Source organism: Aspergillus chevalieri, chromosome 1, assembly GCF_016861735.1.
Source record: "Aspergillus chevalieri M1 DNA, chromosome 1, nearly complete sequence".
Lineage (NCBI taxonomy): Eukaryota > Fungi > Ascomycota > Eurotiomycetes > Eurotiales > Aspergillaceae > Aspergillus > Aspergillus chevalieri.
The window spans coordinates 4,952,180-4,965,387 of record NC_057362.1 but is presented as its reverse complement, the minus strand read 5'-3'; the positions used below and the strand labels follow the sequence as shown (position 1 = coordinate 4,965,387).

General features: G+C 48.5%; 3 protein-coding genes across 3 annotated transcripts; all 3 read left to right on the top strand.

Annotated features, from left to right (window-relative positions):
* Positions 1 to 669: 669 nt before the first annotated feature.
* ACHE_11713A (uncharacterized protein) lies at positions 670 to 1,050 on the top strand (the record flags this gene model as incomplete). The annotated part of the gene is made up of 1 exon (XM_043276313.1): positions 670 to 1,050. The coding sequence occupies one exon, from the start codon at positions 670 to 672 to the stop codon at positions 1,048 to 1,050; it is 381 nt and encodes a 126-aa protein (XP_043132833.1).
* Positions 1,051 to 2,895: 1,845 nt separating this feature from the next.
* pdeB (3',5'-cyclic-nucleotide phosphodiesterase PDE2) lies at positions 2,896 to 6,287 on the top strand (the record flags this gene model as incomplete). The annotated part of the gene is made up of 4 exons (XM_043276312.1): positions 2,896 to 3,070; positions 3,133 to 3,730; positions 3,779 to 3,841; positions 3,890 to 6,287. The coding sequence occupies 4 exons, from the start codon at positions 2,896 to 2,898 to the stop codon at positions 6,285 to 6,287; spliced, it is 3,234 nt and encodes a 1,077-aa protein (XP_043132832.1).
* A 5,008-nt stretch (positions 6,288 to 11,295) lies between these two features.
* On the top strand, positions 11,296 to 12,357 carry ACHE_11711A (zinc-binding alcohol dehydrogenase family protein; the record flags this gene model as incomplete). The annotated part of the gene is made up of 1 exon (XM_043276311.1): positions 11,296 to 12,357. One exon carries the CDS (start codon positions 11,296 to 11,298, stop codon positions 12,355 to 12,357), a length of 1,062 nt encoding a protein of 353 aa, XP_043132831.1.
* Between the last annotated feature and the right edge of the window lie 851 nt (positions 12,358 to 13,208).

Here is a 13,208-nt window from a genome sequence, read left to right as displayed (position 1 = left end):
TCATAAAGCATCTGGCTGTTTGGGCTTTTTGTTTGCTGTTTTTTTGTATGATACCTATCTACTTTAAATGCGACAAAACAGAAAAAGGAAAAGCACTCGGAAGGATTCTGCTTATGCAGTTTGTTGTTACGGGCATTTGACAGGGATTTTGAATTGGACGGGGACGGGGCGCACGAAGGTGCATTGGGCGGATTAATGCATATGTTACTCTTGGTTACTTATTGTACTCGGTAATTCCAGAAGGATTGTAGAAGCTTATATCACATGATGTGTTTGTGTTTGCTACCCCCACCACTGCATTGGTGTATATCATTGGGTACGTAGTTTCCTACATGCATACAAGTACATGATCGTCAAAACCAATATGCCAGAACCCCCTCCCAATCTCTCCACGCCCGAGGGCTGCTTCGCCACAACCGCCAAAAGAGCCTACTATCACTTCGACAACATCGTCATAAAAAGCACCCTCCGCCCCAGCGAATACATGACCACCCAGCGGGGAACCAAGCACGTCCCGCGTTTAAACAAAGAACGTTTCCAGAACGAGGCTGCTGCACTACGGTTCATACACCGCGTTTGTCCTGAGATCCCTGTTCCGAGGTTATACGGGGCGTTCGAGGTCGATGAGGGTTTTTTTTATTGATTACGGAGTATGTAACGGGCGTGGGCATGACAGGGTTCAGCAAGGGGGAGAAGAAAGTTGTTACTGAGGAATTGTTGCGGTACGTGGATATGCTTCATCGCATCAAATCGAAAACTACCGGTAACCCAGACCCCGAGGCAGAAGGTCCAGTCATCCCTCCCTACCGGGTTATGGCTGCAGATGATAGGAAAGACACTTGGCCACGCAAAACAAGTGACAAAGAGGAATACGTATTCTGCCACAACGACCTCTCACAAGCAAATGCCATCGTTGATGCGAAGACATTTCATGATCAAAGCGATCGTGGATTGGGAGTACGCGGGGTTCTGGCCAGAATGGTTCGAGATGCGCATTTGGAAGAGAGTTGGGCCGAGTGTGGCCCTGGAGAGGTTTGGGGAGAGGGATGATGGGCCGGAGGCGCTTGAGTTTCTTGATAGCTAGTCTCAAGTATACTTCGTAAATAGTATGGTGATGCTGAGCACTCGCATGCTCCGTACAGGGCTAATTGACGCGTGTCTATGGCCAGGATATAAGAACCGGGCAATGTGATAGGTGATGGCCACAAATGGAAACAGGAAAAATGAAATCATGGAGTTCACGCGCGAGGCTCGGCCAATCACGGAGCAGGGAAAGTTTGCCACGAGTGGGTTTTCCAGAAGGGTTGTCGAATATGCAAGCACTGTAGAGTAGTGCAGAATAGGTGTACTCCGGAGTACTCGTATGGGTACTGTATCTTACTAGGTAAAAAGAAAGGGAAGGATATATGGCATGGTATTTCTCAGAATTGTGTATACTTCGAACTCAAGTATAGGAAGCCTTCTAGAACGGCCCACACCTCCGCTCACGTACATAAGTAGTAGCATTTGTCTGCGTAGAGTGTAGTATGCGTAGTGGTATTGTACAGATAAATAAGTAGAGACATAATTATAGTATAGTATGATGCAGAATAGTATGATCAATAAGTACTACTGTGATACTCTGGTTATACAGGGAATGGTGGTACTGTGTTATGGGAATAAGGTAGCACTACTGTAGGACTGACTGTGGACTGCTTCCAGAAGGCGGCAGAACACAGCCCGGCGTCTTTTCTTTTTCTTCCTCTGATCGATTATATCATCGGAGGCTCTTTTCTCTCTCTGTACTCTACTCTATTCTTACTTGTACTCACTCATACCCATACTGTCCTGCTCTCTACTCTAGAGACATACTCATCCTCTCTTTCTCTCTCCCTCTCTCCCTCTCTCCCTCTCTTTCGCATCTCCTTTGTACATCACCTGACCACTTCTGCAACGCATCGCCAACCGGTCCACCATGACCATGGCCTAGTCCGTTTCTTTTCTTCGTTTCTTCTCTCTTCTCTTTTTATTCTCTATTTCTCTCTGTTCTCTATCATATCTTATTCTACTTATTATTCTACCATATCCATATCTCTTACATCACGTATAGTGGTGGCCATCATCGCATCGTGACATCGATCCGCCATCTCCGATTCGTATTCTCTCTTCTTGTACAGGTAGGTATCTTCTGTTCTCTCATTTATTGTGCTATATTGCTCCGGTTGTCTTGCATTCTCTTTGTGTGTCCTTGTCATTTCCTGTATCCTCAAGTCTCCCTCCTCCGTCAGCCCGCAGTGGCTACCCGCTGTCTCACCTGAAAAAGAAAAAGAATACTCCAATATCGACAAGAGACAGACACAGACAGACACACAAATAAGAACTGTCAGATTGGCGAGAACAGCCAGACAAAGCATTGTGGTCGAGACACAGGTTCTTGTCGAGGCCCGCCCCAATTTATGCGCTGGCCCCAGCGCCGGCTCTTCTCGCGCACTCCCTTTTCTCCTGTTCGCTCATTTCCCTCGTTCTCTTTCCTTCTCTACTCAAGCCACTCTTTGACGTCAATTTACATTCTTTTTGTTTCTGTCCTTCGTTTATACACTCTTTCTATTCTTTGCTTCAATTTTATCCGCAATTCCATTCGCTCTAATCGCCAATTCAACAGTACTACCCTCCTCGATCGGTGCTATAATTCCGTCTCGCTCGAACCTCCCATAGACACTCCTCTTCCCGACAACACCATATGAGACCGAGTCCAGATCCCTCTCTATTGTCGCTTCTTTTCTTCATCTTCGTGCGTCTCCGTGACCTGCCTGTTATCTGACAGTCTCGTGTGTCATTTCCTACTCTTCGATACGACTCGGCCCATACCTCGGACCTTCCCCGACCACCACCACCACCACCACCACCATCACCACCATGGATCGCGTCGAGTGTTCGGCCGTCTATATCGATGATCGTGTCAACTCGGAGGGTTGGGTTTCGCGGAGATTCTCCAGTGCCTCTGCTGTCGCGTCCGATTCCTCCATCTTATCCGATGTCCCTCAATCGCTGCGCTCCGATGTCCAATTATTATTACTCGTGTGCAAGAAAAGTAGGTTGCGATCCTATATGCAGGTGATCAATTGACTGACGTGGTGCGTTTCAATAATTTAGTCTATCTTTGCCGCTCCGGGACGTCCTTTGCGAATAAACTCGCAGAAATCGGCGAGTTCGGGGAAAATAACCACCCTGTGTTCGCCTTTTTCGACGTCGAACTAGGCAGAGAAGATTCCATCATCGCTCGCCGCAAGGCGAACCGAGCCTCGTGGCCCGATCTGGGGCCCCCCTCGCCCACCTCCCTGCGCCGCGGTTTCACCTTTTCGTCGCAATCGGAAGAATCTTACGGTCTGCAGTTATTATCCGGCCTTTCCTCCGATATCCAGCTGCAGGAGTCTCCGAGCCTCATCATACCCATTGCCATCCTGCGCACCTCCTGCGCGGAACACCCCGACCATGCCGTCGAACTGCAACAACAGAACCACCTCCTTCCCGACCCTCAACGAATCTCCAAATGCCTAGACGCCGGTGCCATCGACGTCTTGACTACGCCATTAGAAAAGGCCCGTGTACAAGGCCTGGTCGTACAGGCCTATCGCACCCAGAAAACTGCCCAGCGACAGCAATCACGCTTCCTTGCGCGCAGAAAATCGCGCAAGCATTCTTGGGTAGGGGTACATGATGAACAGCCATATGCTTATCTTCGAGAAGCAATGTACGTCCATCGTCCATATCTTTTTGAATCATGCTAACAATTCTCAAGGGTGTCCAAACTGATGAAAGGGATTTGCAATCCGGAAGAAACCATTGAAGACTTCCAGGACCGGTATGTCATGTCCATTCTCGTATCGCGCGTGATGCTAATGCCTCGTAGGGAACTGGATATCCGACCCGAACGAGAAGATTACGTCAAAGACCGCATTGGAAGTTGGGATTTTACGGCGCATGAGTTCACCGAAGATGAGCTTGTCTTTGGTGCCTGCGAGATGCTCCAGCATGCGTTCCGGATGCCAGAACTCGAACCGTGGCGGTTAAGTTCAACCGAACTACGAACGTTTCTCCTGGCCTGCCGTGCCGCCTACAATTCCTTCGTCCTTTACCACAATTTCCGACATGCCATTGATGTCCTACAATCGGTCTTTTGCTTCCTTCTCCATATTGGCGCGCTGCCTCCACATGCTCCGGTCGTGCAAAGTGGCGCCTCAAAATCTCCCATTGCTTCCCTCCTTTCTCCCTTTGATACCCTCACTCTGCTCATCTCCGCAATTGGCCACGACGTCGGACATCCGGGCGTTAACAACTTTTTCCTCGTCAAGTTGAACGCTCCTCTGGCACAGCTCTACAACGACAATTCCGTTCTGGAAGCGTTTCACTGCGCTGCGTTTTCGCAGATCCTCCGTCGTCATTGGCCCGCTGCGTTCAAAGACAAACAGCTACGAAAGTTGCTGATCAGTTCTATTCTCGCAACGGATATGGGTGTACATCAGAAGTTCATGGAACGGCTGGGGTCTCTGCAGGAGAAATTCCACGAGAACAACCGCAGCATTATCGGCTGGAAGTCTCAAGACATTGACATGTACAAGACGCTCCTCTGCGGTTTGTTGATCAAGTGTGCGGATATCAGCAACGTCGCCCGGCCGTGGGATGTGGCCGAACAATGGACCAAGATTCTGCAAGAGGAATTCGCAAACCAGGGTGAAATGGAGAGGGAAGTGGGCATGGAGACTGCGCTGTTCGGTGGTCCACCCGAACTGGGTAACACGTACAAGTTGGCGACTGGTCAGATTGGGTTCATGTCCATTTTTGCCGTTCCGCTGTTTGAAGGTGTTTCGGATATCCTTCCGCAGTTGAAGTTCACTGTCGAGCAAATTCGCAGCAATCAAAGTCGGTGGCATTATTTTGCGGACTTGGAGAAGCGGAAACAATCGCTTCATGATGGGCGACTGCTGGATGATGGCCACTCGCAGCGCTCTCCTCGTTCTCAGAGTCCGGCTGTTAGCTTTAAGACATCGCGTTCTGTGCAAGCGAAGGATGATGTGACCACACCGCAGCTGGCTGGAGAGGTTCTCGGAGCGGAGGCGGATGAAACAGAGGCTGCTGTCGCGGTAGTAGCAGCATCAGGGACCGTGGATGATAAACCGTCGGAAGAGGCAGAAGACTACTTCGGTCCATCTCCCATTTCATCAGTTCGTACCGCTTCACCAAGAGGGTATAATGAGAACACCATTAGCCCTGTGGTGTCTCCTGATACCCCAGGTCCGTCTATGGACATCACTGGCAGTCCGATGCCGCCTCCGGACGAGACCATTCAGAGATCTCCCGAGGATCCGGAATTCATATCTAGTCTGGCGAATGCCTCACGGCGCGGTTCGGGGGCTCAAAACAATGCCGATTATATGGAGCCGTTACCCGGTGCGGTTGATCGCAACCGCACACCGGCCGATCCGTCTGTTCTGGCAGCGTTGATCTTTGCCAATGCGTCCAAACATGATGGGGAGGCGCAGGATCCATCACGTTCGGGCGGTAGCGACGGTGACGGTGTTGATACGCCGTCAGGGGACCAACAACGGCCCGGTAGTTCTCGACATGGGCCTTTTTCCTTCCTAAACCGTCGCCGGCCTCATGCCAACACCAACTCGACAGGACGGACCTCGGGCCCGTCGACGTCGCAGCGGAACAGCTGTACGCGCACGCACAGCGTTAGCACATACAGCAACAACATGACTCCGATCTCACCCACGACGAACGCGACCAGCTTCCTCACGGTGGATAGCATGGACGATGATGACGACGATAAGAAGAGCGCGGGAAGCCTCAGTCGTAGCGAGCGTGAACCGGGTAGCAGTACGCGGCCATCAACCTCGGATCCATCGGCCGAGCCGGACAGCAAGGCCAGCGCAGACCCAGGCAGCCAGCTCTCTGCACCTGATAGCGGGCACAAGAGCAACTTCATGGCTAGTCTTATTGGAAGCCGGCCTAGCACGAGTCCACCACCGCAGTCCACAGCTACCACAAGGAGTATCGATGATCGTCGTCGCTCGCGTACGCCGCCGCCACAACTGTCGCAGCATCTCTCATGTTCCCGTTCGCCATCATCTCCTCATTCACCATCATCCCCTCATTCTCCTAATTCTCCTCATTCTCACGCTAATCAACATGGCGGGGAGCACCCGCCCCGCCGGTTACCGAAGAAACGGAGTCGACTCCGTTTGGCATTTTGGAGGCGCCGCAATCATCATTCTCATCAGCAAGAGCTGAGTGGTGAGACATAAGCATTTGACAGTTTTTATTTTGGTTCTAGTTTAATTCTTTCGAGGTGTTTGTGGATGCGAGGGGCGCAAAAAGAGATTTCTTTCGACATTAAAAAAAAGAAAAAAAGGAATTGGGTCATGGGCTCATGAATGGTTTATTTACATCGCTTGACGACATTGGATTCACGATGGATTGCATGATTTTTATGACCGGTGTGTTGCTTTGGTTAGTCGAGTCGAGTCTTGCCAGACTTGTACTCGACTTCCCCAAACTCATACCACAACCTTCCATTATCGTCTACTCGTTTACTTTCTTTTCTTTGTTCATCTTGTCTTTTCCTTCTCCATCTCTTTTCATCCTATCCTTATATTGCCTTGTCTTACGGAGACCAGTTGGATTAACCTAGGGGGGAACACAAATTAGACATGAAGGGCGTGCTTGGGCGTTTTTATACATTGTTTGCCTTGCTTCACTATTGACATTTGACATCTTATTCTAGCCATACCATAGTCAGTCCCTTTTTTCCTCCTTTATTGCTGTCTTACGTTCTTGTTTTATGTTATTTAGGGTGCATTTTTGGAGTGGCATTTTGATAGTTTGGCTGCCGGTAGGCAGGTGTTCAATATAGTTCTTTATTCTCCTCGCTGCTCTCTATTCTGATAGTGATATTTTCATCTTTGTAGAACTGCGGAATATCACTCCAAGTAGACTAGTAGTCCCTTTCTGGAAACGTGCCCTACCCTGTCATCAGGTGAATACAAGGCCGTTCGTGGTGACTTGCTCTTCTCTTTTTTTTGACTCCCCTACCTACACAAATCTTTCTATCTACCTATCCCAGGCGTCCTGCATAATCTTTGCTTACAGCCGCGCGTCCGCACCTTGTGCGCTCTGTTGATACGTTTCCGCTTCTACTCGTCCGCAAGACATGCTTATGACGAACGGAACCGTTAACCAATACCGCATTTCTTCGGTACGCCTTTTCTTTTGACCTGATTTTGCTCTATATACAAGAATAGGACTGTCTCCCTGCTTCTTTTCATGATCAGATCAGGTTCTGTATCAGGCTCAATGATTCAACCTGATCCATGAGATTTTTATTGCAAGGAGAGCTTAAAAAAAGTGTGCTCTCGGTGGGCCGAGGATCATACCGGTCTCGGTCTATCAGCATCATGCCCACCTCGACATCTCAGATACACCGAGGACATGGAACTCGCCCTGTCCTCCTATATTAACCAATGGAGCGCCTATCATTCTTTCGAACGGCTGATTCAGAAGTCCAGGGGTTGATAGCCTGCTGTGCAAATTCCGATATTCACAGGATTGATTTATGGGTATCCAGACACCTCCAATGAACAAACCCCCCCCGCCCCAAAAAAAAGGCAGATTGATGAAACGGTACTCGAATAGTTTCAGATTACGGCTCTACTTCCCTATTAATAGAAGCTGTGATCGTAATTGGTCTAACCCATTCGAGCAAATCCAAAAATCAAGATACACGTGATATCGAGGCCATTCCACGAGGTCGTTCGTTTTGCTTTTGGCGCTTTTGGCGCTGAACGTATGGAGAAAGAGATTTCGAAGTAGCTCGATACCTGGCTATCCTTATATGCGGCTTCTCGGGGGGGGGAAGCTATTAAGCTGTGAGTACCGGGAAATCGATCACATGGCTGGCTTTTTACATACATCCTTCCATCGAGTCATCTTCTAGTAGTTATGGCAGTGATGAGGACTCTCACAAGATTCATGACCAACAGAGATGCTGAAATTCTTGCAAGTGTCATTGGTGCCTCGGGATGATAGATTAACTGGATTGGGTCAAGCTTGGTGTGTCCCGGTCAGACATTATGTTCAGTCATGACAGCAAAGCTGTGACATTGTTCCATACACTCATTCCCGGTATCTACAAGTCCCATCCGGAATACATCCCGGATCACGTCTCTTCATTATCACCATGATGAGCTCCTGGATTGCGTATCTCAGTACTGCTTTGAACTAATACATGGTATTCTCATTGTAGGGGAAATTCTACGAGCGTGCCTGTGAGACTGGCAGAAGTGTCAGAAGACAGGCAAGCAGAAGTTTTCAAGCACCTTGTCATCGCTGCCGTCAATGGCACTCCCATGAAGAACGAGAGCCTCTCTACGAAATAATCTGGTACTTGGGGGATCTACAACCAACTTGTAACAGTTAAGCTGAGCCGCATTCGTATGTTCCGCACAGATATGCTCTTTTCCTACAGAAGTACGGTAAAACATGACTAACATAAAGGTCTGAACCAGAGAAAAGTACTCATGGCGGACTCGAATCTGCCCTTTTTGGGTCCAAGGGCTCATTTGGTAAAATAGGCAGATGCCGCGATATACAACGGAGCTCCCGGGGAGGAAAAATTGATACCACCAGTGATTGGCTGTGAGCATCGCCTGTAATAGCGAGGTCACCTACCATAAATACGACATTCAACTCGCCTCCGTCCTTCATACGCGCGATTTTAAAGTACGGCGCAGAAGGCAGAACTGCGAGTGAAATGGACATGAAAGAGCGTTTTGAGATAATCTGAGCAACAATGCGGTGAGAGCGTCTCGGCAGGCAAATGATCTTCTGAGATCATCCTCAAGTCCCTCATGTAGGAAACGATTTGATATATCCCAAGCGATATACCGCCTGGATGGAGCTAAATTTATCCAGATATCGCATTTTTCGATTGGACATCCTTCGTAATAACGTTAGGTCTGCAGAAAGATACAAAGGATTTCACATTCGCTATCCTGGTAATCAATAATCCTCCGTCCTGGGCCCGTGGAAGGATCTGTAATCCTTAACCGATTCAAATTGGAAGCTCCAAGGCGGTAATGTGCCATTTTGTGTTATCTATGCAATGTATGGTGACGCGATCACTTTTGGTTTGGCAACTACATGAGATATCAGTTACACTAGTACTAGTTAGCTACGCAAGGTAGGAGAACGGAAACTGGATAAACATGACTCTTGCTTAAGTCAGACCGAAGTGATCGATTCCTTGGTACAATCAGCGTCGACCAAGCTGCGAAAGAAGTGGTCATCATTCGAGCCTAGACTTACTTCTACATTCTGTTACCAAGCGAGAAAGAGCCGATGGCGTCCGGTTACTCACGCAGGATAATTGGACTCGACGAGATGTGAAAACTGCTGCGCACAACCCAGCCCTTGTGGCCAACTTCGGGATACGTCTCCTCGCGAAAAGGATTTAAGCAGTCAAAAAAACGCCTCGGGACTTCTTTTTTTCTTTTTTTCTTTTTTTCTTTTTTCTTTTTTCTTTTTTTCTTTTTTCTTTTTTCTTTTTTCCAGTTCCATTCCATGGATTATCCGGTTATGCGGCCATTGCTCTGCTTCAAGAGCGAGGTGGCTCAGATGCATTCAAACCGTGGTCTAAATATTGCGATGCAGCAGTACATAACGGCTCTCCGGAATTCAACCGGGGCCCAACTTGTATATGAAGCCACAACACGGAGATGAAGACATTAATGATGTTATTCGGAAAACACGGCCAGCCTCACATATAACCATCTTGACAATACTCCCCGAGGGGAAAATGTTCTACCAGATAGTTCTATAAATGATGGCCAATTTACAACTAGGAAAGAACACAAATGAGTCGTGAGTGCAACGCATGGAATGTTTCGCTATCATGTGCCGAACTTGAACGATCGACGCCTAAGCTGTGCGCAATTAATTGATAAAGCGGCGTGTATTCGCAGAAAAGCGATGCACGAAGTCGAGTCCGAGAAGGCCAAGATTTCACCCAAGAACGAGAAGATATACGCTGCAGGGCTTAACTGGCTGAAGCTGGATTTGGAGCATGTGCTTTTGCTCGTATTGGCCAGAAATGATGCGAGTATCGTTTGTGTTCCATCAAATATGCAACTCCTAGACAACTAACGCGTCTTGCTCTGCATAGGAATAAACATCTGTCGCAAAGGTTTTTATATCGGTCTCTCTACAATCATAGAAAACACCGAGATATGCTTCGATACTATGGACTCGGGCGCTCGTATTAAACGAGGCTTAAGTAACATGGATATTCATTCAATTATTCGACCCTTTGTAAAATTGGTAAGATCAATCGTCTTCCCTCATCGAGAAGAAGCCCACCGGACCATATCTTCGAATTTTCGGATTACGCTGTGGAAATCGGCGAGTACGATGCAGTGCTCCAAGTGTCTTACCCTACGACCCCAGAGAAGCCGCTAATTAGGAAAAGTACCGTGCGACACCGATGAGTCGTAGGCGGACCGTATTGAAATTTATGTCTTTAGTGGGCGAGATACTGCCTTCTACCGAAACCAGAGCCCGTGATATCTAATGCATCTTCAGCATTACTGTGACTTTGCAAGTTGATACCTTTAACTCCAGATACTAACAAGCGGCACACATTGTTCCTTTAAGCAAGGAATCCTATTACTTCAACTCAGAATAGGGATACGGACGATATGCCATTGCCCAGGATGTCGTGGAACCTCTATATTTCTGCTTCGTCATCACATTGGGGCAACAACCAATGTGCATTCTGAGCCTGACCGGCCAGAAGAAAATTCTCAAGTTGACCCTGTTGAGCAACACCTCAAACCTCAAGTTATCTCCGAGTGTGTATGAAGAGAATACCTTCGAGAGCGTGCGAATGACAGATAACTCGAATCACCCTCCCACCGCACAGCTACTAGATGCAAAAAAAGTTGTGATGCCTTTGTTGAAATCATCAAGTTCGTAAGAAAGCTCCTACACAAATAATAACACGGAGGTTATTCCTCTATATCGTTGAATGATTACTTAGTTGAGTGTCTTCCTCGACGTGGCATTCGATGTATATCCGAGGTTCCACATCAGCCCTCCACACCGGCGGCCCTCCACGAACTGCCCCGACGGGGGTACCCTGCTATTGTACTACAATCAGTTGCACAGCCCCATGAGGGGAATAAAAGATATAAAATAACTGCTTATGGCCATATCCCTCCGTATCACCTACGCACATCACCCACATCCCAAATATCCACAATGACCCACCCAGCCCTATACGTCGACGAAACCCTCACCTTCAAAGTCCTCCACACCCAAGAACCCCCTACCCCAGAAGATGGCGAACTGCTGATTGAAACACACTTCTCCGGCGCCAACCCCGCTGACATCAAGCATGCCACGGTCCTGGGTATCTACCCCACTGTTTTGGGGTATGATTTTTGCGGGAAAGTCGTACAGTCAGCGTCTGACAACAGCGCCTTTCAACCCGGTGACATCGTCGCCGGCTACACGCCTACTGGTATTGGTCGGAAAGCCAAATATGGTGCTCATCAGCGGCACATGATCTGTCCGGAGGATCTGGCGTTCAAGGTGCCGAGTAATCTGCCAAAACATCATGCTGCGACTTTGAGCGTTGTGGTTATGACGGCTGCAGATGCGTTGTATAATTTCTTTGGCTTTCCGCTCCCATCTCTGGATGAGGATGAGGGGAAGGGAAAAGTGGCCAGTCCGCTTCTGATCTGGGGCGCATCGAGTAGCGTCGGACTGGCTGCTGTGCAATTTGCGCGGGCGAGCGGTGTGCACCCGATCTACGTGACTGCATCGGCTGAGCGACATCCATTGCTATTGGAGTTGGGTGCTACGCAGTGCTTTAATTACAAGTCACCGACTGTCGTTGAGGATATCAAAACGGCACTACGCGAGTCTCAACAGGAACTCAAACACGCGTTTGACACAGTCGGAAGCAACAACTCCGCGAAACTCATGGCAGACTGCATCTCTCCGTCAAACGACACAATCCTCATCTCCGTCGTGTTTCAGGACGACCCCCGATTCAAAATGCCCTTCGCAGCGCCTGGCCAGGATGTGACTATCGAGCTACCCGGTACTCCTGGTAGGATTACTATCCCCGCGCGTCCGGAGGATTACCAGCACGCGCGGAATGCGTTTCTGTGGGCTATTGAGAATTATGGTGTGAAGTTTGAGATGCCTATGGTGAAGGTATTTGAGGGGAGCGCGGAGGCGTTGAAGGAATTGATGGCATTGGCAGGTCTCGGGAGCGGGTTTGGGAAGGTTGTTCTGAAGCATCCGTTACGGTAGGTATATTGTTTCTTATTTTATGTTCTTTTATGTACAGAGTGGAGATTATTGTATAGGGCCTGGACTTTACGTCGAGCACTTGAGGAATGGGTGTTCCATCAGTTCCTTTGCGGTCTTTCTTTCGGTTGGGATGAAGACAAGCACGCCCTTTACAAAATCTTAAAAATTTCAGCTTCTCTTCCTCGTCCAGAGAGGGGAGTGTATCTTCGAGTTTTCGAGATGGAATTAGGTAGTTGTATAGAAATTTGCCTGCTTGTGTTAACCGGACCTCTCATGAGCACCTATTCAAGTGACATCACTTACCATCTGAAAAACGGCCCATTGAGCATTGGCAATGCATTATGCACAACTGGTCCTTCCTAATGTCTTACTGCTAATGGGAACTCCTTCACGATCATCCTATCAGATGTCTCGACGAGTTCTTTAGGTGGTGGACAAGTAGAGCAATCATCTCCGCAAGATGGTCTCGTGCACAGTACGTGTCGTTGGGGATGTAATGTTCGAACAGTTCCGTTCGTTCGATGAAGTTCCATCTCTACGCAAGTACTTCGTAGTTCGAACTTTTTGTCTGGTTAAAAGGGTAAGGGACTTACAAGAGCACCCAACATCCATATATCAGAACTATGATCCCATCCACAGCCAAGTGTAGCTTCTGCTGGACGATTAGTGATCTGGTTGTTTGGGAAAGACAGCACGTTCACCCTTCTCAAGCCACATGGCCGATCCGAAGTCGACAATTTCAGGTGCCATGCTCTTGACATCTTCGAAGCTGTTCAAAAGTCCAAAGTCGTTGTCGCGCCTATAAACTGGACGGCCTGTAGAGTCAATTTTGTATTTTATTGTGTCTGAGA